Here is a 26,801-nt window from a genome sequence, read left to right as displayed (position 1 = left end):
TAAAGAAATCTCTGTTGGAAATTGACTATAATTGTGTAAATCTGTTACATATGCTCTTGGATTGGGTTAAAAATTATGTCATACAGAGAATTGCCATGCTGGGGAAAGCATTTTAGTCATAAAATGCATAATACCTGCAATAGGCATCTCCACAAAATATCACCTAATCCTCTTAGGTGGATGCAAAAACAAAACAAACAAGCAAAATGCAGTTGAAAAAGTTTGCAAAAACAAAACAAACAAGCAAAATGCAGTTGAAAAAGTTAGGGCACAATCCTTACTGAAGAAATATGAAATACAAAAACTGTGGACACAAACTTTACAAAACTTTGAACTTTCCACTTCAAATCTTTCAATCTAGACAACTGTCAATTCGTGACATAGTTATCCTCAAAATCCCAAGGAAAAAAAAAATCATCTGAAGGGTAGCCTCACAAGGCTAAGCCCTAATGAAGCACAATAGCAAGATGAAATTCATGATCTGTTACAGCTGCTGTGATTTTTTTCCTTTCATGTGCCAAGTTCATACATTTAGTTAAAGCCATGCAGTGGAGTGCCAAAGATGACTTTGCTCATAATTAGCATACAATAACTGATCCTGACTGACTCTCATTGTTTGGATGGTCCCCCAGCTTCCATTCAAGTTTACTTGTGTGCCTCTTAACCCCTTGACAACGAGTCCCCGAGTGTACTCGGGCAAGCGTCTATGGGAAATGCGTGTTGTAGCAAAATCAGACCGTCCCCAACAGGTTAACAAATCTCTTGTTGGATTTAACTCTTGTTATATCTCTTGAAAGTCTGCAAATAAATTTTGTGCTAGGCAGTTTTGGCGTCTCTACTCACGATGAAAATGCAGTAGGCACATGTGGACACAGACTATACATTAAATGGCTTTCATATGATAATGCAGGTGAAATTGCCACATTTTTTTGTACACGTATTATGTGAATATTCTCCAATAATCAGACTCCATGAAACATCAGTTGATATCACAACTACCCAGACAGCCCTGACTTTTCGTGAGTACAAATGAGGACTTTTTTCTCCTGTGGATGCGCATGCTGCTCTAGTGGTGCTGCATGGTGGCCAGCCACACAACCCCCTCTAAATTCTCAGTTCAGGATGTGAATGCCAACACGTCCCATTCCTGCTCCCCCCCCCCCTTCCCTCCCCCAGCCCCCAACAAGTGATATCAAACTCTGATGAGGTTGTGATATTGAGGTAAAATCAAAGTCGTCTGTGGTCATCTTTCCAAGATTTTAGCATCAGAAGTGCCAGAAAACAAGCAGAATGCACAGTACATTCAAATGACATTATCACGAGGCAGTCCCTCATGGCGCGTACAAATCAAAAAGCTCTCAACGTCTCATGAAATAACCACCTTTTCATTAAGCAGCAGGTCCCATTTGCAGCGCATCCTGCACACATGATTCTTGCAAACGTTAGAAACACTCGAGAGCAATTCGTCCGTTCATTGTACAGCTGGCAGCATCTTGATCATCAATATAAACAAGTCCGCATCTCGATGCGAATCCCCGGGGATCATGTCTTCTTCTCAAAGGTCCAGTCTTCCTCATTCCGCACATCCGCATCAGATGCCCATTGGGAAACATTGTCCGCCTCCGGAGCATCAGTCGTCGCGGAGAAGTCTTCCCCCTCTCCAGCCGTCAGGACCTCAAAACCAGATGATGTGATCAGTATCGTGTGCTCAAATTGTGCTGACCTACACACATACAGAACAGGAAGAGAGAGAAAAAAAATGACATTGCACGTTAATAAAGAATGAAAAAAATTCATCTGCCCTGTTTATCTCATATTACAAATGATCTAAAAATTACAAAAAACAAACAAAAGATAAACAAGCAAAGACATCAAAGATGCATTCATATTTTGATGACATCAAATATCAACTAGAGAAGCACTCTGAGAGCACAGACCTCCGCCAAGCATGCAGCTCATTTCAACCACTGATCTTGTTCTTCCATAGAGATCAGTGATTTCCACCCATACATATATGCATGCTGAAAGTTGCCTAACTTCCCAATATAGAAGCCTTTTGTTACGTCATAAACTTCCAGCTGCGCCTCACTATAGCAGAAACGGGAGCACGCACTGGAAACCCCAAATATGCGCAGCCTGAACTCCCAAGTTCATTGACCCTACCTGCCAAAATATCAAAAATCCTTCATAAATTCCCTAAAAATTCCTGGATCACTACCAAAATTTAATCATCTGTTACTTATGTCATTGTCAACCTTTCCTGTAAGTTTCATCCAAATCCATCTACTACTTTTGGAGTTATTTTGCATGCAGACAAACAAACAAACAAACCAATGGTAATGAAATTAAAACCTCCTCCCTTGGTGGAGGTAATAAGGAGAACAATTTCCACACTAAACTGTGCAATCCTAAGTAAAGCTCATTGATTTAAATGGGCTGATTTTGCTACAACACGCATTTCCCATAGACACCTGCCTGAGTATACATTAGGACTATTCTTTAGTGGTTTAATATCATGCTGTGAATATGCTTCCAGACTATGATTCTTTTACAGTCATCAAGTAAATCTGCATTGACCAGATGACGGGCAACCTGATACACAAGGTAGTTATACATTTAGACAGATATCACTCAAAGATTGGCTGACAATTATTTCCTTTATACTGTGCCACTGACACATACCGGTGCATATTATACACACTACCCAGCTGTCAGCTCTGAGAAAACAACAACAACAACAACAATTCAAAATTAGTTAAATTTGCCTGGAATGGATGAATTAATGCAAAGTTCACAATCGTGTATACTTATTCAAAATTAAAAGAACCCACTTGAAATCTCATGACAAATTGTTTCTTAATTACTGAAATAAAAGGCCTCCTGTGACACAAATGTGCTGTTTATCATCGCCAAGATGGACCACCACTAACTTTTCTCCTGAAAAGGTGTATCATTTATTTCTCATTTCATCAATGCAGTTCTTGATTGCAAATGAAACCACTCGCAAAATAAGCCAGTTCATAATTAGCTCATGTGCACGTTGGTACAAATGACCTTTCTTTTTTCTCAGTTGGTTAGGCACTTCACTCGTATTCAAAGCAACGTAATGCCTACCGGTAAGTTTGCCCGGCGTAACAATTTATGGAATTCGAGTTAAACAAAAAATGATCTTGCATAGCGAGACCAGGTGACCAGAATGGTCTGTCAAACAACCCTGGGGGGGGGGGGGGGGGCATTTCTTTGTTTTGTATTGATTGCATTAAAACATGTGTTTATTCGTATTGCCAAATACCAAGTTTGCTGTCAGGTGGATGTACTGGCAAGTATCATTTACAAGGATTGCATGAATAATCATTATATGACAGATGCTTATCTCCGTGAATTTAAAAACCATCATGCGTCTTGGTACGAATGACCTTTTTCTGCTCATGCGCAAAGTAGAACTACGAACTGGCTTATTGTCTTAAAGGTCCACCTTGCAAAATAAGGGAAATATATGGCATCATGAAAATACAGTATCCTCTCTATACTAACATGCAGATTTCACACATTATCCTTTTGAGTAGAATCGGTTCAGAGCATTTACAAATCAAAGCCGAGTCAATACGACAAATGCATAGAGTTAGTTACCACTAGAAGTGGTGCACGTTTTCAAGAAAGCAAATTGGTACGCTTGCTGCCGTTTCAATTTGATGGAGGCCACTGGTCATCTTGAGCTATGAGAAGCTAAACGTAATCATCCTCGTTCCTCATTACAGCCAAATCTCTTGCCATCTACATCCCTTGAGAGTCCCTCTGGATCATCTAAGACTTGAGTCAGCGTGTCTGTGTGTCTGTGTGTCCGTTTCTCCTCTTCTCTCTGTCAAGCCTCCAATCATCAACTTGCTAATGGTGATTTCTCTTTGATGGGAAATGATAAACGGGATTTCTGTTTACTAATGGGCAGCCTCTCGACGGGACGAAGGCTGTTTCGAGGCTCCAGCGAATCTCCAAGGAAACTGGACAAGCGGGCAATTTGAGGCACGATTGTGCAATTACTCTAGTCCTGGGGGCAGTCTTTCGATATCAGTTTCATGAAGGCTCATAATGATGACAACTTGTTATACTTGAAACATCGCCCTCAGGAAAATTGATACTCCCTTTGAATTCTTTTAAAGGTTATTTTCTTCTTTTTTTCTTCTTCTTAAATAGGTATTGTGCCTGATGAGGCATCTAAATATAGCACCATCTAGGAGTATTTTACGTGATTTTTTTCACTCCTGTTGCACTGTTAATTGTCACACGAGAGCAGAGAACAAGAAGGCAAGTGAAGTCAGTATCAGGCTCAATTGTATGCGAACTGTGGGTCTCTATACAGAACTACGACAGTGAAGTTGAACTGTTGAATTTCTGAAACAGGCCGTACCATTAATTACATGTTTTATGTCACTACTAAGGCAGCTACCAATGCTTACAAGCAAGCAACCTTGAGATAGATGGTCCCTTTTTGAAAGATGTTCCCCTTTTGAAAGTCCCTTTTTGAAAGACTAACTGGGCAGCTTGGGTAAGGATTCCTGATTGTGAAGTTTGGTGTGAAAGCACAGCTCAAGACTTACACAGAGCCCATGTGCCAGTAACTGTTACCATTAACAGTGTGCATTAAACAAAAGATTTCTACGATTCAAGACATGCAATGTGACCTCCCCCCCCCCCCTCCACATCTCTTGAATGATTTTATCAATGCTTGTTTAATGATGGTTACAGGAAAACAACACAAAGGTCTCAGGAGAGGAAACTACTCCACTGTTTTGAGAAAAAGGTGACCAAGTAGAAATGATCTGACTAATACAGCTAGTCATTTCAGTCTTGTTTCCACTGTTCCCACAACCCCGCCCTTTAACATCTTGTTATTAATTTCTCATGGAAATTGCTGTAGCAATAATCATTGTTAAGTATGTACACTGTACACTGTAAAAGTGGAAATTTTCGCGGTGTTGAAATTTTCCCGCATTTCGCGCAACCAGAAACTAGCGCTAAAATAAAAGCACGCAAATATTTTTACTTGCCATGTGTTCCAGTAGTTGATGTCGTGATTTCGTGGAATTAAAAACATGTGAAACTCTTCGTACTTGGCCGAGCACGATAAATTAGTAGCGGGAAAATATCCACTTTTACAGTAACTCCCCCCAAAACACACACACACCACTCACTCACACACACACATACATAGAAACATACAATCTACAGGGAAAGTACATCCTGTCTATTATGTTACATTGTATGACAACAGAAAGATCTGTGAAATAAATCAGGGAAAATCTGAGGATAAAATCAGACATGCACAAAAAAAAAAGTTACACGAACTGTGACAGTTCAGATTGTAAAATAAATTGGTAACTCTGTATAATGTAGGTGTCAAGCAGCTTTCCATTTGGATTGTACCAACAACAAAAAAATCATCAAATTTCCTTTTTCTCCCAAGATTGTTGTTTTTCCCCAGACATGTTCTTGGTATATGAGAGTAGTATAATTTTGCATGTTCTTCTTGGCAGATAGGTCTGCATATGCCCATATATTTGAGAAGCATCAAAATTAGTGAAATTAGTGGAATTTCAGAGCAACAACTGTGATGAACCAGGACATCCTTCTCCGTACAAGAAATATGAAATCATAATTTTTGATAAAAGTGTAATGTTTGGTAGCAAAATGAATTATATAGAGACAAAGAGAATTACAAAGTGTAGGCAGTAAATTTTTTTTTTTTTTTAAGTAAGCTTTACCCGCAGTGAACCTCCCTTTCCCTCAAACTGATGTATCAACTCAATTCTAAAAGAGAATGTCACTCACTTTCCCAACTACTAAATTATTTCTGGTTGCTGGAAAGTCTGTACAAATTTTCACATAAGGATGGAACGTTTCCTGGCAATGCTGAAAAACGTATTCAGCCTCCCTCTCTCTCTCTCTCTCTCTCCATGATCTACACACAGATTATGCTGCAGTGTGAATGACCGACAAGAAATGGGGAAGGGAGGGGGGGGGGGAGGGTGAGTGGGAATCTATTTAGACGTAGCCACAAAGTGTTACCGCAGCTCTAGCTCATTTCCACCAGCACTAACGTGTAATGTTCTCCCTAAAAATGCATCTTTCAGTTGCTCACTACTCATCTTATCAAACCCCCTACTATTAAAAACCACAAATGGGCAATTCCGCGGTTAGTAACGTTACATTTGAACAAATTTAGATATTTGTTTTTACTACTAAATTACCATTTATTCATTTCAAGCCAAACTTATGTCAAAAACATGTTCATCATTCCCAGGTTTATGATACAGGAAAGAGTGAATACAATCCAAGAAATAATGGCATTGCTATGGCAACTTAAAGGGCTGGTTAGTAACGTCACGAAAAAAGGACATGACAAAAAAATCAAAGTCTTGTAACAAAAAGTGTGCAAAAATTCAAGTTACTTCAAACAAAGTGTTGCATTAATTTCAATTATTGCATCATGACAAATGTTCACACAATGCTTTTTAGCAGTTCGACCAATAATTTCTTAGCTAGACCCCCAAAAGCATGGTTAGTAACGTTACGGTTAGTAACGTTACATTTGTCCGGAGTAATTCCGCAGGTCATTTCACCCTTTTGTAATTGACAAAATGTCACATGACTTCTAGAGTATATAAATGTATTTATCTTTTACCCTTTAGCAAAACTTTGAGGAAAAAATTTCAAAGGAACCCACTGTAATTTGCATTTAAGTGAATTTCAGCATCCCCAGTCCCACATGTACATTTTAAATGATGGTTTTAGATCTCGCGAAATCAATAAATACGAAAGATAAAATCTACTGAATTTGAAAGACCTTAATGATTGGTGAACATCCATGGCATTAGTTGATACCTAGATTAAAGAGTAAGATAAAGAGGCACATTTCTTTTATCCATGTCATGTCCACCTAACTGCGGAATTGCCCATATGGAGCTGCAATAGGTATCATCACTGACAAGTTGACTGTGAATTACGTTAGATGCTGGTCACAAGGCAGTAGTACACCAGGGCCCTGTTTCATAAAGCTGATCGTAAAGTTACGCATGATTTTACAAACGACTTGAATATGAAGCGCCAATACGTGTGCCCTTTTTTTTCTTACATTTTCCTATTAAGTACCACTGTATGTCCATATTTCATCTACATGGGGGCAAAACTACACTTTCAACTAAAAACGTGTATCAAAATGTAAGAATAATCATTATCACCTGCAAATTTCAACTTTAGCTATTGAAATTCACAATGATTAGGAAACCCACTTGGTTTGCCATATTCCAGTCATTTGTAAAGTCGAGCGTAACTCTACGAACAGCTTTATGAAACAGGGCCCTGGGTTTTGGGAATTTCCAGGGACATACACAACCGCATACACATAATGCACCTCATTTCAGAAGCTGAGGAGAACAAGATCCAATTCTTATGGTGAAAATCCATTACCAATACATGCTCGACTTTTATGAACAAAATAAATCAAATCAAACACTTTTTGTATCCTCCTAACATGGTGCAATAACACTCTTCATACTTTGTTCATATTCTGGGTTAAGTACTACTGAGCTGTGTGCAGCAGGGGAAATAAAATTGGTCCAAGAAAATAAAATAAAATAGAAAAGCACTCTGAGAGCGCAGACTTCTGCCAAGCAGCTAATTTCCACCCATCGTACACACGTGCTGAAAATCGTCCAATTTCCCATTATAGAAGCCTTTGTTTACGTCATCAGCTTGCAGCTGTGTAGCGCTTCCCACGAGTAGAGCATGCGCTTAGAGCACATATGCAGACCTCAAATATGTGCAGCTTGACCTCTTAAGTTCATTGACCCTATCTGCAAAGAGACTAGAAAATCCTTCAAAAATCCATAAAAATATCCGGATCACTACCAAAATTTAATGATCTGTTCCTTGTGTCATTATCAACTTTTCCTGCAAGTTTCATTCAAATCTGTTCCCAACATTTTGAGTTATTTTGCAAACAGACAAACCAACGCCGATGATCACTTAAACTCCTCGTTCCTTGGCAGAGTCCTTCCTCAAAACTGGATTGTATCGAAAAATGATCTACTCAACAGCATTCACACTGATGTGATAACACAATGACACGACCTGTCATACAGTAAAGCACAGCCACCTTTCTGGATATGTGTGAACTTTGTGACACTGCTATCAACACACATTTCTTGAGCTGAGTTCCCTTCATTTAGCAGAATAAGTATTGACATGGACACACACAAAAAAAGTGTTGTACATTGTTCCACAAAACTGGTGCACATTCAGTGTACCAGCACTGCATCAACATTCACCCTCTTCTTTGTGAATACAAACAGAGCATGCAGTGAAATTCTTTCTCCAGTTGTCACATCATGTGCGTGTCTTTGCTGCAATGCAAATGATTGCACATTTGCATTTCTTCATCAACCACTCTCGCCACACCTACTCCGAGGACAATGACACCAAAACTCTTTCATGCACACTTTTTACCCCACACCTGAAGCAATTACAAGATGCGACAGCAATTACAGAATACGACGGAAGGAACGTAGCATGTGGTCACCCACAAAGACTTGCTCCAGACACATCTTGCCTTCCTTGAAACATAATCAAGACTAGCACATTTTGTCATCTTGGGAGACGGAAGAGCTATAAACCATCGCCATGGCAACCCAAAACCTTCTCATTAAAAATCTGATGCCTGCGGCTACACCGACATCTCGTTTCCAAACATTTCCTTTGAGTCGTCGAAATTCATTATTGAATTGGTGAGGTCTATTGACGCGGAATGGAGGGAATTTTGACCAAAGAGTGAAAATCGCCTCCATCTTTCAAGTTGATCATAATGAACACTGAGAATGAAATCGCACATAGAGAACATTTACAGTTTCACTACGATTTGACATCAGCCTTAGGAAGTTAAGGACTTTCAAAAATTCAACACAATTTCCACAAACAGTAATGTTGATCACATTCACGTACGATGCAAATTAGCTGAGGTGATGATGACATTAATTTGTACACAAAACTACCAAGACAGTCCTCTTTATCAGGAGCAATCGACAACTATACACAACATATGAGGGAGATAATTTCATCTTGTGATTTCATGACAGGAGACCGAACGTGTTGAAGAATTTTTTTCAAGCAAATGGAAGGCTTGAGAGGCCTTTCATCATCTTGTACCCAACATGGTGATAGGACATATACCTGTCAATGCTTCATTTCTTTGGAACAAACTCCCCTTTCACACTTAAAACACTCAAAGTATACCGGTAGGTAAGTTTAAATCAATGCTCCACATCCATTTACTCTATCAATTGTAATATTTTTTTCTCTCTCTTTGCATACATATCACGTACCGGTAATTATATTCTATATCTTAATTCAATTTTTTTATTCTGTAGCAATGCACTTAGAAAAATCCATACTAAATACTTTATAACCATTGCTCATTATCATTATTATCTAATTTGACGTGACAGATATTGCTGTTCTGTGAAAATGTGAAAATCTATAATTTCATTACTTTTCTGTTTTTGTGTATCAAATTCAAATGAATTTAGTTCATGACATCTTCATTATCATTTATCTAATTTGATGTGACAGATATTGCTGTTCTGTGAGAACATGTAAAAATCTATAATTTCATTACTTTCTGTTTGTGTGTATCCAATTCAAATGAAACCACAATATATGGCATGAATTTAGCAGTGGTTTGATTTTAGCATACAGTATTTCATGATTTGACTGACATTTGCAAACTTAGCAATGCATAAAAACACTGCCTCCCTTTGTATTATAGCAAAAAGAGAGTGTATAGTTGCCTCTCAATGTGTTTAATCACACTGTGCTTCTAGAAACCGGAGATTTATTTTCCTCACTCTGCTACTGTGGTTCTTGATCACATATTCGACCACATGCAAAGTTGTTCGTCAAGAAACAAATAATTGTGATTCTACAGGATTCTTCTCAAATGCAATTTTGAATATATCATTACTGTCAATCATTACTCTAAATGCAGCCAAGAGATGAATGTTATGTGGAATTATAATCGGAAACATGTACATGTATTGAAGCCACTGAAAGTGCCACATGCTGTGCTCCTTGTGTATTTAAGTATGATTGCATTGGAGCTGAGTCAAGCTAAATCTTTATGTAAATATCAAACATGTCTGAAAACATTTACACAGATGTCAATTGTATGCCTTTCTCATCAATACAGAGTTCACAAAATTTTACACGGTAAAGTCAACTGTTGAATAATTCAAATTATCATACACGGATATGACAGACCCCTAAACACTGTTTGCATGGGTCAAACAATGAATAGGTACACATATGCAATCCAAACACTCCCAGGTGTATTCAATGTTGGATTATTTTATTGCAACATTATCAAAAGCACCTTTCAATTAATTCATCCCCTTCATGTTTACAGGACTAGACTTCAATTCAAATAAGAGATTATACAATACATCATCAAGATGCGAATCATGTACAGTGTACATGCATAATTCTCAGTGCAACTGAAGGGTGAATAATTGAATAGAAGATTTGACCTGTAAAATACTGCTTGGATAGTCTCTTAGCAAGCTCCCCCCCCCCCCCCCCAAAAAAAAAAAAAAAAAAAAAAGTGAGATGGGATGCTCAAATCAAGAAACTTAAAAAATCATGCTTTAAAAATACTCACACCAATTTCATCTGAAATAATGAGTTGTTCATTTAAAATATCTATTTTCAAGACATATCGATAGCTTCCATTTCTTTCTTGACTTACTATACCTTGCACATACTGTAGAGTAAAATATCCCGTTTGCGGCAGTTTAAGCATTGTTAAGGGTTTTTCCAACTTGTAAACGAATCAGGCAAATTATTTTCAACCATTTCATATATTATAGACAAGATTATTCATTAACGCAATTGTTTTCATGAAAGAAATTTATCATTGACCAACGCAGTTTTCATGATTTACCAGGGCAAAACCCGGCACAATTTTCGCCGATAAGGGCGATATGCGACGTAGTATTTCTGCTTGCGGCACGATGTACAATCCCTATGCAATACGTGCGTGCTCCGCAATCTTTAGCTGAACGCCTTCACATGTCTCGCGAACATTGCGTAAGCGCCAATTCCCATTGCGAAAGCACGTGAAAATAGCGGGCGCACATGCATTGGCCGCAAACAAGATCGCAATTCTGGCGGTGTTGTTGATGTCTTTCTCGTGTTTTTCTGAATTTTTTCGATCGTAACATCCACATCCACTTTCCGAACAAAAATGGCGGCCCACATCGGCTCGCGAAAGTTCTATTCTATGTGAGGATATGTTTTCAAAATCCATGAGCATCGGGAAAACGACAAAAAATCAAGTTTCTTGGACCATTATTTCTTAATTGTTATGTTAAGAGGTACGGAAAATTTTATTTTGGATGCGATATGTTGTCATTTAGGTGAGAAAATTTCACTTTCGTCAGAGATCGTGCCCATTTCATCGGTTGGTTTTTGTTGATTATTAGTGTGTTAGTATATGTGTAGTGTGCATGTAACAGTGCAATGCTGTGTTTAGCTGTATATTACCGTGTATGTTGTACCTGCCACGAACGGCTGCACAGCTGCTTACTGACGCAGTTACTCTATACGCCAAATATTTCGCGAGGTTTTTATTTTTCTTGAATTTCGCGAGTCGGGTGCTACTTGCGAAATAAAAGACACACGAAAATATTGACTCTGATCCCGATGTGAATGTGATGTACGCGGCATATACATTTTCTCCGTTCAGTACAGGACTCCAAGATCGTGAATTTAACCACTCGCGATATCGTCGGGAATTCTTGATTCCCGAAAATTTAGACTCGCGAAATATATGGTGTATATAGTACATTTATTATAAACAAAAGCTTGCTATAGCTCATAAATGCATGTATTTTCTTATTCTATGGAGTACATGATGAGATTTGATTATAAATACACACACATGTTGCCCTAGATTGTACAGTTTGATTGATTTAATGTTTCTGGAAATGATGTCTTGCAATATTTGAAGGCAGCAGTTCTCATTGGCAATGCAGAAAAGGCCTCACCGCAGTTTGTATGTTGTACATTCATGCAGGTATTCAAACACTATCTTATTCTTCATGGCAGTTACCAAACACAATTCTTAGAGTGGAAGACTTAGTAAGCATAAATTTATATACAAATACAATTTATAACATTTCTCAATGCTACATGTGATGCTACAGTATAGTTGAAGTAAAGTTTGGCACATGCTACTTTGTGTATATGCCACCTTCACACAAACTCTAAAGATCATCCAATCAATTTTCTACCTTGTATGTGTCAGATGGATATACTGGATTGGGCCCTGCTTGTCTGAGGAGAAGTGAGGAAGAATCTTATATGTACACAGATTGCATCTCTCCAACACATGGGCCCTCCACTCTATGTCTCATCTGAGGGACAGGGTGTTATCACCTGTTATAAAATGGGTTCAAGAATGTAGCCAATTGGAAGCGCTGAAATGAGTCACGTGTGCGTGCATTAATTTTTACTATCATGCACGGCCTTGCAAAAAAGCGTAAAGTCACTGACGTCACAATGTTTACACAAGCAGTGCGCACTTAATCAGTTGTTACAAGTGCGTCGCGCGCTACCATACGCGCTATCAATCCTGTAAACAACTTCTCGTTCGGGCTGCCAGCCGGCCTTTCTTGTGCACAACAATCATGTGGCGTACGTATACGCTTATACGTACATGTGCGGGATTTCCGAGTGCGACGTGCGTAAATGTTTGGGACGAACATCCTCGGACGTCTTGACCCACAAAGATACGTGAAAAACACTGACAAATGCTGTTAGTTTTCGAATTTTCGACCCATTCTATAAAACAAATGATGCACAGGATTATTTTGTGGCGTTAGTGGAGGCGTAGCTCACTCTCGGGTATTTACAATGTAGTGCATGTTTCACAATTGTAAATACCCTCGAGTGCACTATACGCCTACACTAACGCACTCTATCCTGTGCATCATTTGTATATTACTGCAGTGAGCAGCATGATAAGAATGCTCGCCTAAACTCGAGACCAAGTCTCTGGATTGCAATGCAGACATGCTATCCAGAGGGGGGTGCACCGGGTGTGCCCCCCCCTCCTTTATGTTTTTTTTTTTCAAAAAAAAGAAAAGTGCACCCCCTTTTATTTTTGTTAAAGAAACCAAGAAACCACCTTTGTGAGGCAACTGTACTAGTGGTGCCAGAAAAGTTGTGTTGAAGCCCCTTTTTTCTTTTTTTGCTCGTCGGCCGATGAAACCCGGAAGTGGCAGGAGAAACAGAAAAATTGCATGGAGGAGTCTTTTTTTTTTTTTTTTTTGCTCGCTCGCTTGTCAGCTGATTAACCCAAAAGTGGCACCAGAAATATTTTTTGCATCCCCAATGTGAAACATAAACATGAACTAAAAGGTCCACTTTTTCAAATTCTGAACCCTCCCATGAAATCCTAGCAACGGGCCTGCGACTGGACCACCTCAAGTTAGTGATAGATAGGGTCTACAGATAAAGCTAATTTCAATGTCAGAGTGAAAGCATACCAACGATGAACTGTTGCAATGAGGCTAACCATTTCCTCCAGTATTATTAAAGGGTCTTACTTCTGCCATTGAGAATCCTTCTTTGTTAACATAACCATTTACATCTTCTAGCTTCGACCATCACAGATTTGAGAAAATCCTTTTATTTGTTTTGATTTAAGACAGGCACTCAATGTTTCACCAGCTGCAAACCATGAATGGTGGGCAATATTACATTATTGAAGTCACAGTGTTACCTTGAGCAATAGATATCATTTCTCTTTGCATTGCAGTTTTACATCAAAAGGGTAGAGTTGATTGCCGTTAATTTCAAGCTGTAGTATCAAACTAGCAGAAAGTGCATCACTTTCTATTAGCTAAGAAATATGCTTATGGTTCCATGCCTTCAAGCAGGGTGCTAAAAGCTGACACGCCTGCTCACCCAGGACACCTAAAATTCACTGTTGGGCTAGTAAAACGGATAAGTGCTTGTTCATTATTGAAAGGTGCACTAGCATTATGGAGTTTTATGATTTCAGAAATAACATGTAACTGAAATCCATCACACATATCACGTATTACTTGCTAGGTATTTTTGGTGATTACACTATAACCTTTGGAAATGTCATAACTTTTGCTTAACATCCTTTCTTTCATGACCTCTCACAATTTGCATAATCTTTTTTTTTTCTTTTTTATGTTAGTACGACAATCAATACAACAAGAAATTCAAGGGACTGTCACAGAATATATTCATATAAAAAGAAAATTTTCATCTGTGATTTTGAAAAATGTACAGAATTCAATATATATGCTTGTTGTTTCATGCCCATGAAATAAACGGGATAAAAGACCAAAGCCATCACCTCTGGAGTCACTGCACAAAAAGATTAGGGGCAAAAATGAAAAAGAAACTGCACCGATGAGGAAGAAATAAGAAATTAAACACTGCCCTCTACTTCACTCACAGTCACAACTTCCAGTAGACATTCTGAGCTAAACTTTCCATACCACAAGGTCTTACATATGCAGCATGTGTAGAATGCGTATGAGTCTTAAAACCTGCATAACAATATACCTCACCATGCAACAGCTTAGAACTGCATACGCGTACCTAGTGTTTGCAGTGGGAGTAGCAGGGATGCACAAAATAGCTGAACTGTAAATTTGAATTTTTTTGTCTTCTTTTCAAGTCAGACAAATGTCACTGTTATGTTTTAGATGACAGGTCAACAGTCTAATTGGTTATTACTTCAGGGTGTTTTTTTTTTCCAATTTCTGTTTCTGTATAACATGTATTTTGCCTTCATAATTGGAGGTTGTGAGTGGAATTTGAGTCATAAGAGCAAGTTCAATTGGCAATATGTTTAACAGGACATTTACTTCTGAACTTCAAATTCAATCTTTATCTAAACAAAACAAAACAGAGACCACCATAGCGATTCAAATGAAAAATAAACATCCTATTTGACAATCTATTCATTTCAATACTTTTTGCAATCTTAATTTTTACCTACATACTAGAGCTTGTGAGAGGGTATTGGGTGGGTTGGAGGGCAAGTTTCTTCTACGACATTTTTAACATCATTTTTACTACACAGGGGTCCGAGTTACTGTTTATCTCTACAGCACTGACCACGGTACAGTGACAATATCAAAAGGCAATTTGACCTCTCACCTGGTGTGATTCACAGCCGACACTGTCCACTGGTCATCTCCGATGGACGGCTTGTCCATCCTCTCCAGCAGCACTGGCTCAATGGTGAAGGTCATTCCAGCCATCATCAACTCTGCGTACGCATTGGCTGTATCAAAGGGGAGGGGAGAGAGACTGGGATTTAAAGGGACATTCCCGACAAGCTGTATAATTTCACATCATGTAGTTCTCACAACTCTAAAATTCTACATATTCAAGGAAAGAAACATTTTTACAAAGACATAAAAATGCATTACGTTTTAGGGTTATCCACCAAAGTGCACAAATAATCAAAGTATGAGTATCACATCATCATGATTTAATACTCTATATGATAATTCAATGTATACACATATTATAAAAACCACAATCAGAATATCTAGCAAATAATGCATAGTTACAAGCATGTATATCCATGGGACCCATTCTAAAAGATACATGCATATCTACACACAGATTTGATAATGTCGCCAGTGTTTCATGAGTGCAGTTTTAGAAATGACGGACAGACATAAATTTAAACAGATTTGCACCATACCATAACAGCTGTCTAAAATGTCTAAAATATTGGAAAGTATGGGAAACAGTTATATGCATTTCCTAAATATTCTCTTTTAACTATATATTCTAAGTTTGGGAGGCCATAGATACTCTAAATCTATGCAAGTGAAAAGCTCTGTATTAACTTTGCTAACCTCAGCAAAAATCCAAATTAAATTCCAAAGAATTCTCTATATGCCCGTCCTCATGACATACGAGTTATACCCTGGTCTGTCACAAGATTAAGTTGGAAATCACTCTCAAAAGCTTCAGTATAATCAACCTCCAAAACTGGCCTAAAAATTAGATGGAATACATTCCTTTACTCTCCACATCACATGTGATTATTATTATCACAAACATGATGACGTAGATATATTGGGCATATTGACTTTACCAGATAAAAACAAACGTGTGAGGACAGATGAAGTAACAACTTCTTACCATAGTGCCATATGTTGGGCTTGCAGTGGAAGAAGGTATTAATGCCATGTCCAACAAAGGAGGGACTGACGTACAGATCTGCACGTCGTGCAATTTCTCTGAAAAAAAAAAGAAAACCAGATGACAGGCATGAAAGCAATTGTTATGCGGAGGCTGTTTTGCTGTATGTGTGTACCTCCTTGTCTGTTTAGTGAGGATATGGCAAGGATAAAATTGTAAATGTCACAGCAACATAATCACTCATGGACTTAAAGGGATGGCACAGTTTTCATGGAGAGGGGATTAAGCGTTTTAACTTTTACAGGATAGTTTACTAAGAAACCACTTGGGAAATTTTAAGGAGCATCCAACTTTATGAAGAATTCAAAATTCATTTGATGAAAACTGGTTTTGAAATGGCTGAGGTATCAAAAATCAAAGTAAAGCAAAGTGGTCCTAATAAAAGGTGGGTCCCACCATTTATTACGACCTCTTTGATTTTGGATTTCTCAGCCATTTCAAAACCAATTTTCATCGAATAAACTTTGAATTTCTCTAAGAATTGTATGCCCTTTCATATTTCATAAGAGGCTTGTCAATATCTCACAAAAAAGTTGGAAATCTGGAGCCCCATCTTGAAGAAAAACAAAAACTATGGGGCAATTCCACATTACTCATGTTACACTTTTTAGGCGTCTCTGCATATTGTAATTGTCATATTTTTTGTACCGGAAGGTTTGACATATTCTCTGTTCTACAATAGATGCACAAGTCCTTAGTCTACCATGCAATATTAATAGAATTTTACTAACCACATCCATACAGGAAATAAAGACAAAATACTTTTGTTACTCACGTTACATTTTTGGGGACGACATAAAAAGCCAACATGCCTTTATTCAAAAAGTGTCCTCATACTGGGTAGTATTTCAAATAACTGTTGTATGATTTATATAACTCATTTTGTGGTACTGAAATATAGGGGATCAAAATTTTGAGAGCTTTGGAAATATTTGACAGCAATAGCAAAATTGTCGTTACTCACGTTACATATTAGCTCATAATTGCTACCACATAACTGACCATAAGAATTAGCAGGAAACTAAATGCTTTTGATGTATTTAACCTCTACAGATATTTGTCCCTAAAATAAAACAATATTGGCACTCTTTCACATACTTTTCCCACTGTCATATGGTCATATATGCCACATATTTTACTTTTCAGAATCCAAGTCACCACTATAAACCGAATGCAAGAAAATATAAAGTAGTAGACACTAGTTAATGCTGTGTAATAAAATATTCTCTGTCTCTTCCCTTTCACAGGAACTTAAATGTATGAAGTTTAAATCATGAGTGAAACACTTGATTTCATATATTGTAAACTAAAAGAAATAACATACAGTACATGTCTACAAATTACATCCAGCTACTGTTACCAGTGTGGACTTTCCACTCTATGTCAGGGCTTCCAACTCTCGCGCAATTCTCGCTATCGCCAATGACGTAAAAAGTACCCGGATGTGGCTTTCTCGTCAAGATTTAGTTCACTTGGTAGCAAGGGCACTTCCAGCGCGGGGCATAATTTGCACAACGCTAGCGTGCGCGTACGTGTACCTTACCTATAGCGCAGCGCCGACCACGGATACTAGTACTAGTACAGTAGGCCGCTGTACTGCCCGAGCCAGCGAGTGGCCAGGCCTGTCATACTCGTACACTTAGTCCCCGCCGCCGGCGGCCGGCCTTTCTTGCTAGCATGCACCATGTACCATAGACCACTCACTAGACTGCACGCAGCGCATAAGCTAACACATACCGGTACGGCGTACATCACAGATCAGTCATCTCTGCATACGCTGAAAATATGCTGGAAAATCTTCACCCACCTGGATATACAGTATATTGTCATGGAATGCCCATCTCTTTTCTTTATTTGTTCTCTGTCGAAATGACGCGAACACAATCGGGAACGAACAGTGATCTCGAACTTATCCTGTCTCCAAAGCAATTTCTTCCAAGTAAGTACGTACAATGTACGTAGGCGCTGTACTAGGCCTACTACCTAATGCTACTACCACTACTAGTAAGTCGCGCGTGCACGTACTGCGCTGTGGAGTCACCCGCAAACTTCACCCACGCTGCCACGTCACGTCTCGCATGCCAGTAAGGGTCCTATTTCTGCAGATTTTTTTCATTTATTGTCGTGCGAACAACACATGGCAGCTTCGCAGCAACAACCAATAGTTGTAGTAACGGCAATTTCTTAAGAATGGAGAAATTTCAAATCATATTTAAGCTGTAATTCAAGTCGAGAAAACCGGAAGTACACGTAGAATACAGTCGGTTGTGTGTGTAAATCGCATTAGTCACGTATCACGCGCGTACGAACGGAAGTGACTTTGCTACCGGACTATCCCATAATGCACCATAAATGATGCTTAAATCAACATCCGGGTACTTTTTACGTCATTGGCGATAGCGAGAATTAGCATGAGACTCACGCAATTCATCAAATTTTAGCTAACTCTGATAAAAGAGTTCTCACACTTAACCCCCAAAACAGTATGTAAAAACAGAAAAGGAAAAGTAATGTCCCTAAAATTCCTGATTATCCAAATGTGCAATATGCCCAAGCCCAAACTTTCGAGATTTTCCCACAGGCACACTTTCTGTATGGCACGTGTTGAAATCTTTACTGGAGTATGCACCAAATGCACCAGTTAAAATGCAAAATTGATGAATTTCACTACAGTAGAAAGGGGGGAGGGGAGACACCCCCTTCCACACCATCCCTAACTCCCCTCCCCATCACCGTCACTTCGATTAGTCACTTGCTTACTCACACTTCACTCCAAACTCTCACTCTAGTTTGGCAGCCCTGCTATGTACAGATGATACAGTGATCCACCTCTTAACCTAATTTAACTTATTCTTGTATCATCTGGTAATGGTGAATTCTAACTCTGAGTAAGTTATTGTGTTAAGCAATTGTCAATATTTTGGGTTGATAATCCTTAAGAATAATATGTAAAGAACTGTGACACTGACAATTCTTGTAAATGTCTGAAACACAAATGTATAGTATTTACCAGCTGACAGAAAATGATTGTTAACCCCCCCTCCCAAAAAAAAAAAAAATGGCATTGCAAAAAGAGAATGCCAACTGTTGCTCAAAGTTACATCAGATATACAGAAATTTGTTTATCTAATATGCTTACAATTCATTTGTAAATTGTATCGAGATGCAACATTACATTCCCATCTGTCTTATGATTGCTCTGGACACTTACCAATTACCAAAATTGTACAAGTTACAACCTTAAGCATTGAAAAATAAAGATCAAGCTGGCTATAAAAAGGATTTAAAGTTATACATAGCTGGTATCTGAGAAGATATGTATGTAAGGCTTAGAATTTAACAACAACAACAACAAAAACTTATAATATCCACGATTACTGGCCACATCTGGTTTGTCTAGTTAACCAATCAAGCTTTTCGTTGGATTGCAAGTGTGTTTAGCCTATTTGATAACAACCAATTAAAGCAAGGTCATATAAGGTTAATTAAAAGACCATACTCTCTTAATGCTCCCTCACTTTACTAAAGTCACACAAAAAATATTTGCTGTCATTGGTGTAGAAATATATTTGTATTTTGTGTTTTTTTTTTTTGTCGTTACTCACGTTACACCCTTGTTACTCATGTTACATTGTTACTCACGTTACAATTTTTGAACCTCTGTCATTATAATACAATTGCATGTACACAACTCTTTCACCATTTTTCATAATAGGTAGAGGCAGTATGAAGAGAATTTCCATTGGCACATTTTAAATCCAAGGGAATATTAAGATATGAAACTATTTCAGTATTTTCGTTACTCACGTTACATTAGATTAAGCAGTTTGGCAGTATGCATTCTACCAATTTATGGGAATACGGATTATTTTTTTCCTTACTGACAACTAGTAACTAATACCCAATACATCATAAAAATCAACAAATCAATAAGTTACCATTCTTTTATATTCCATGGATTCAACTCAAACATTCAAGTACATTTTCAATGTAATTCTCAATGAAAATGTCAGTTAACTTTAAAGTGTAATATCTGCCATTCTGGAGGTATATTAGTGTAAAAAATGGCTGTTCCACATGCCCAGAAGTATACTGAACAAAATGAAATAGGTGGCAAGTTTCAAAATAACAACTTATTTTTTCACCCCATGAAATCCATCTCATGGAATTGCCCATACTATCTCTTTAAGCAAAACTTTAAAAATTCACATCTTTTTAACACACTGTCCGATTTTCCTTATACTCTCATCAAGCGTGTCACAAATCTTTCTGCATTCACAGAATCCACATAATTATTAGAGAAAACTTAACCTTCAAACAGAGAGGAAATAAGGATAATATAAACGCATCGGAGTGCACAGCTAAACTTACGTGATGGTGTTACCAATATTGCTGATGGGGTATTCCGGACCGCACACTTTGATGGCCTCATCCCTGCATATCCTTGCATACTTCACCAGATGCTTGCCAGCGTCGTCAACATCACCGACGAGGTAGGTCTCCGAGAGGTCGGCATGGAAACCATTTAGGTAGACCTACCAGAAGACAGGCAGATAATGTGTTGAGTAAATGACAGAAAGACAGGAGAGAGATGGGAGGTATAAGCCCCGGTCAGACTATGTGCTCACCTGATCATCGGGTGAGTACTTTACCAGGAAGTGATGCAATAAAATTCAATGTCACACACTTTAGAAAAATTTTTTCATCGCCTCATTGGAACCATAAACTGCTTTATAGGGTCATATTTTGGCTGAGACACTTTCATCACCAACTAAGCAAATTTACAATTCAGCAACAATAACCTCTTCCCCCTCCAAAGTTACCAGTGATACATTACATTTACTACAAATCTAGAAATGACTGAATGCAAAGGACACACTTTGCTCTGACTTAACCCATTCTTTTCATGATTCCCAGAGAACCTTCAGGACCTCCAAAACCAGATTCTTTTTGTTCATCAACAAAGAACAGACAGGTTACTTGATAATCCATTTGTGCAACAGCAGTCAAGCAGGACACGTGGGAGATGATGTCTCTCCCTCCTGCAGTTAACTGCATGTGCCATCCAAAAGTGGGAAATATTGATATTACAGATGAGAGATTATGAATAGTGAGTGCACTGCTGGGCTCACAAACTCTTCTTTTATTCACTAAAAGGGGTACTACCGGTATATTGTTTTGGCAAAAGTCAAAATCTAGTGAGCTCAGCTTCAATTTCTACATACATTGTACATCTTCATACAAGTTTTATAGCAAATTAAGCACATTTGAAAAAGGTAAATCTACAGTTTTGATACAGAAAAAGAACAGATATTGAGAGAAGAAACTTAAATCCTGTGATTAAAGTCATTTTTCCAGTCAGCCAGGTATACCAGGTATACCAGGATCCCATAAGGAACAAATCAACCTCAAGAAAAAAAAAACAACAACAGATTTGCATATGTAGTGGTTGAGGGTCATATGACTGTATCTTGCAAAAACATGTCTAACATGACAATTCCGTAACTTGTTCTTTGCCATATCTGATTTTAATGAGATATTTTACATATTTTGTTCCATTATATTATATTCCTTTGAATTAAGTCAAGCCTGGTGTAGAACTTCACTTCAACTTCTCCATTTTCACTTCAAACTACATATTAACCACAAGCCCCCCCCCCAAAAAAAAAATCAACTTTCAATAAACATACCGTAAAGTCCATATTTATGATGTCCCCATCCTCCAGCGGCCTGTCATCCGGGATGCCGTGAACCATGACATTGTTGACAGACGTACAGATTGACTTGGGGAAGCAGTTGTAGTTGAGCGTGGAGGGATAGGCCTTGTGGTCGATGCATGCCTGGTGTATGGCTTCATCCAGGTGATCTGTAGTGACTCCCACCTATGATGCATTTTTCAGTAAAGAAACAGCAAAATACAAGTAGTTTAACCCATTGAGGATGAGCTGATTTTGCGATAATGCATGTTACCGATAGACACCTGCCCAAGTACACTCCGGGGTAGTCTCCAATGGGTTAAACTGCAGGCCAATTTTGGCAGCTCACAGCCTAGCCAACATTTCAATACACAATTTCAAGTGGGAAAAACAGACAGCTGCAAAGATCAGTGTACGCACATGAAACTGTCATTAAGATATCAAGGGTACAAGGGTATACATTCATTGTACTAGTAAAGGGGGATGAAAATGAGATGTAATCAGTCATTTTTTTTTTTCAAGACACAAGAGCCACAACAGCCTCCATTGTAAAATGTAAAGCTACTGTGAATTCCTGGCAAATCAGTCATCTTGCTTCAGTATAACTAGTGTATTATCAACCCATACGAATAATGTCAGTTAAGTCTTAAAAATTACACATCTCCCTTTTTTCCTCAAACAAATGTTTTGCTTTCAGCTTTCAGTTTTTCTGTGGGTCAATTACAAAAAAAAAAAACATGCTGCAAGACAGTAAAAAGACAGTCCATCAATTTGGCTTTGAGCGCTTTCATGTTTATTGGATTTGCCTCAATGTAAGAGCAAGTTAAGGCAAGTTAGGTTTGGATAGGAATACAGCTGCAAGACCAACATTTTGTCGACAACTTTCTCACATTCATGCTTTCATCTACATTGTGTAATTTTTTAAAGTCATACACACCAAAACTGAGAAACTAAAATTCCACTCAATTCTCTCAACTTATTGATGTACTTTGAGGGTAATACTATTCCCTCTGCTTTCTGTAAACTCAAGTGATCTTTCATTATGCTAAAAAAGTGTAAATACCTGAGTTATGTTTAGTTCTTTTTATAATCATTGTGTGACTGACAGGAGGGCCTTAATATAATGTTAATGTTAATGTTACCATGCTAGGGCCCTTCTGCCGGGAACACAACATATTATTATTTTCTTTATATAATCATCGTCCTGCAGTGACATCACAAACTGCTGTAGTCTCCTCGTCCAGCAATGGCAGCACCAAAACTTTTAATCACCTTATCCAATTTTTTTCAAACTTCACTGATGTGTTCTACTAATATTGCTGCAATGACTCAATTCATTTCAGTATCATTCCCCTTTTAAAGTTTTTGTGAAGACAGATGACAAGAGAACACAGTGGTCAAGCACTGACAAAACAAACAAACAAACAAAAAACAAGTACAGTGAATGCCATACTCATTTCCTCAGCACAATAATGGTATTGCATCAGGAACTCTTGACTGGTTTGACTCCAACCTTAACCTTTCTCACGTTCTGAGTACCTGAATTTCAGCTGCTGTGAGGTCCAGGAGTTTCCTAGCTAGCTGCCCTGCCTCCCTCATGCAGTCAATTGCCCCACGATCCAGGATGAAGACATCTCTGGCTGGAGGTCTGTTGGGTATCCCTGAGTGAGCATACTCTGGCATCTCTATTCCATCAGGGACAGTCTTCATGGGACTGACCTTTGAGGGGAACAAAGCTGAATTTTTGCGTTCTGACCACACTAACAACAAAATTGTGGTTCATTTGAATAATATTCATATCATGAACAAAGGCTTCAAAATGGAACCTGATAAAGTGTTTACGAGTTGTGAGGACATCTAGCCCACCGTAACTCTTTAGATTTTAACATGCACGCTTGATATCACATATCATGAGTGATGCACTAAATTGTGAGCATAATATAGTCTGTATCCCTTGTTTGGTTATGATTGTTACAGAACTTGTTCCAAAACAGCAGCATTACTGTGCTTTTCTCCTTGTTTTTGTACCATTGGTAAAATCTCGCATGACGATTAAGCTTTGCAATAGAGAGAACATTACCAAGAAATACCTGGCACTGTGCTCTTTAGATATGAAGAAGAATGCAGTTCAATGTCTGAATTTACCATGCATTTCATCAACCTCGTACAACTGCAAAAACACTTTCTTCACCAAATAAAAGTTAGAACTCGCTAAAACATTCTCATGAGTCAAGAGAGGGTCCTACAAGTAAAAGCTTTTAGCATTTCAAACTGGTATTAACCCATTGAGGACAGTTTGATTTTGCTACAACATGCATTTTCCATAGACACCTGCCCGAGTATACTCGGGACTCATCCTCAACGGGTTAAATATCTTGCCCTTGCTTGAGAATGAATTCAACACAATCCACAACAAATTCCTCTAGAGTTTCGGTAGTCCTCATATTGCATTGTCAGGAATTTATACAAAATATATGAAAGTGTGCATTTACAACCACCATCCGTTGAACTAAGCTATAAAGACACTGTCCAACGACCAAGAGATATGTCAGTTAGTCCCTCCAATTTCCTGAAGATATGGAAATATCTCAAACCTGCAAAGTGGGCATTTTGTAAGATATAAAGCAGATTATCACCTTTCCTGGCTTGACAACAGAATAATTCGTTGGAATAGCTGGCTCCTCTCCTTTCCTCCATTTCTGAAATATATTGAAGACGCCTCTTTGTTGGCACAGCTGGGCAGTTACTGCCTTCTTCAAACATCCTCTGCACAAAAGGCTGCTTGCACCCTTTCCGCCGAGCATAATAGCCAAGACAGGGTGTATCATGTGATCTGTGCAATGAAACAAATAAGGGAAAATTTGCCAAGTCTCTATCATGCCAAGTGTATCATGTGATCTGTGCAATGAAACAAATAAAGGAAAATTTGCCAAGTCTCTATCAACAAAACTTGACACTTTGTTTCCCTCATTTTTTTAGGTGAGACTAGAAGGACTTTGGTTTAGTTCATAAACACACACACACAATCAATCAATCAATTAATCAATGCAGGGGGGGGGGGGGTTGGGGTAAAGGAAAGCAAAAGGGGAGGAATGTCACTGAACTGGGGGGAGGCATTTAATTAAAAACTGACCCCGTCCCTGCCAGACACCAATGGAACTCGGGTAGCCCCAGACTCTATAAACTTTTCTAGGTCTACTATAGTCCGACTATTACATGTAATTACTAATTATAACCACTAATATCAAAGTCTACTGACGAGTGACAGGCACAACACCTCCTTTCACACACAAACACAATTTCGTACATATGGGACTAGGATAAATGTCGTCTCGGAAAAACGGCCTGATCAGATCAATATTCTCAATCGGTGAAAACTCTGTCAGTCATCTGCCTCCTGTGTTCATTTTACCCTCACTAAAACACCTGATGGGTTGAAAATATTGCACACACTACAAATACAGACCTTGATATGATCCAGGATCATGGACGTATCACCATTCGTTTCCCTTCGCGACTGGGCTCATGCAGATCGTGGGCGGCGCAATTTGTGGAATCGGATTCGGCCGGATCAAGTACACACCAAAGAGCGTAGAAGTGCTGGTACACACAGACTGTCGGCTGCTGTGATGTTGTTGCTGGCGATGAGTCGACGAGTTAATTCAGTTCAATTCAATTCAATTCAATTCAATTCAATTCAATTCAATTCAATTCAATTCAATTCAATTCAATTCAATTCAATTCAATTCAATTCAATTCAATTCAATTCAATTCAATTCAATTCAATTCAATTCAATTCAATTCAATTCAATTCAATTTCAATTCAATTCAATTCAATTCATTTCAATCAATTCAATTCAATTCAATTCAATTCAATTCAATTCAATCCGATCCTTTAATCCAGTTCAATTCAATTCAATTCAATTCAGTTCAATTTAATTTACATGTAATTTAATTTAATTTAATCAAAGTAAATTCAATTCAATTCAATTCTATTCAATTCTATTCAATTCTATTCAATTCAATTCAATTCAGATAGGCTTACATATTTGCCAATATCAAAGCAATCACAAAATAGGCCTACATGGATACATTTCAGTAAATTTACATGGAACATGATAACTATACAGTATATATACTGTATCAGATAAGGAGGGCATGTCCGGAGAAGTTACAGAAACAGGTAGTTTTGTGTAGGGATTCTAACAGTGTAAATATTAAATTCATAAAACTACAATTTATGCACACTTTGAACCTTGAAGAAGTATATGGACCTAATAAGCCAGTTCGTAGTTCCACTTTGCGCATGAGCAGAAACAAGGTCATTCGGACCAACATGCATAATGGTTTTTAAATTCACTGGGACAAGCATCTGTAATGTAATGATTATTCATGAGATATTTATAAATGCTGCTTGCCAGCACATCCACCTGACAGCTAAAGTGGTATTTGGCAATATCAATAGAAAGAGATTGTCAATACATTCAATGCAAAATAATGAAATGGATGCTTTCCCAAGTGTAAATTGACGGATCGTTCTGCTCATCTGGTCTACGCAACTCTATTCTTTGTTTGAACAAGATTGTGAATCCCATAAATTGTTATGTAAAGCTTATGCATTATGTCGCTCTAAAACGAGTTAAGTGCCCCTAACCGACTGAGAAAAGAGAAAGGTCATTCGTACCAATGCGCCCATGAGCAAACTCCGAACTAGCTTATTCCTGTTGCAGCTTTTCATAGGAAGCTAAACTGGGATGGTACACGATGACATCAAAGGCCAACGGACAAACA

At 38.2% G+C, this 26,801-nt stretch overlaps 1 protein-coding gene across 1 annotated transcript; it reads right to left on the bottom strand.

Annotated features, from left to right (window-relative positions):
- Nucleotides 1–1,246: 1,246 nt before the first annotated feature.
- LOC139744294 (methionine aminopeptidase 1D, mitochondrial-like) lies at nucleotides 1,247–25,534 on the bottom strand. The gene is made up of 8 exons (XM_071654742.1): nucleotides 25,477–25,534; nucleotides 24,647–24,843; nucleotides 23,550–23,729; nucleotides 22,005–22,196; nucleotides 20,686–20,849; nucleotides 16,255–16,352; nucleotides 15,253–15,379; nucleotides 1,247–1,723 (listed from the first exon to the last, which is right to left on the bottom strand). The coding sequence occupies exons 2-8, from the start codon at nucleotides 24,836–24,838 to the stop codon at nucleotides 1,543–1,545; spliced, it is 1,134 nt and encodes a 377-aa protein (XP_071510843.1). The 5' UTR covers nucleotides 24,839–24,843; nucleotides 25,477–25,534; the 3' UTR covers nucleotides 1,247–1,542.
- Nucleotides 25,535–26,801: the final 1,267 nt, after the last annotated feature.

Source organism: Diadema antillarum, unplaced genomic scaffold (assembly GCF_040938485.1).
Source record: "Diadema antillarum isolate AM-2024a unplaced genomic scaffold, OU_Dant_1.0 seq00001155_RagTag, whole genome shotgun sequence".
Lineage (NCBI taxonomy): Eukaryota > Metazoa > Echinodermata > Echinoidea > Diadematoida > Diadematidae > Diadema > Diadema antillarum.
This window is presented reverse-complemented; position numbering and strand designations above follow the sequence as displayed.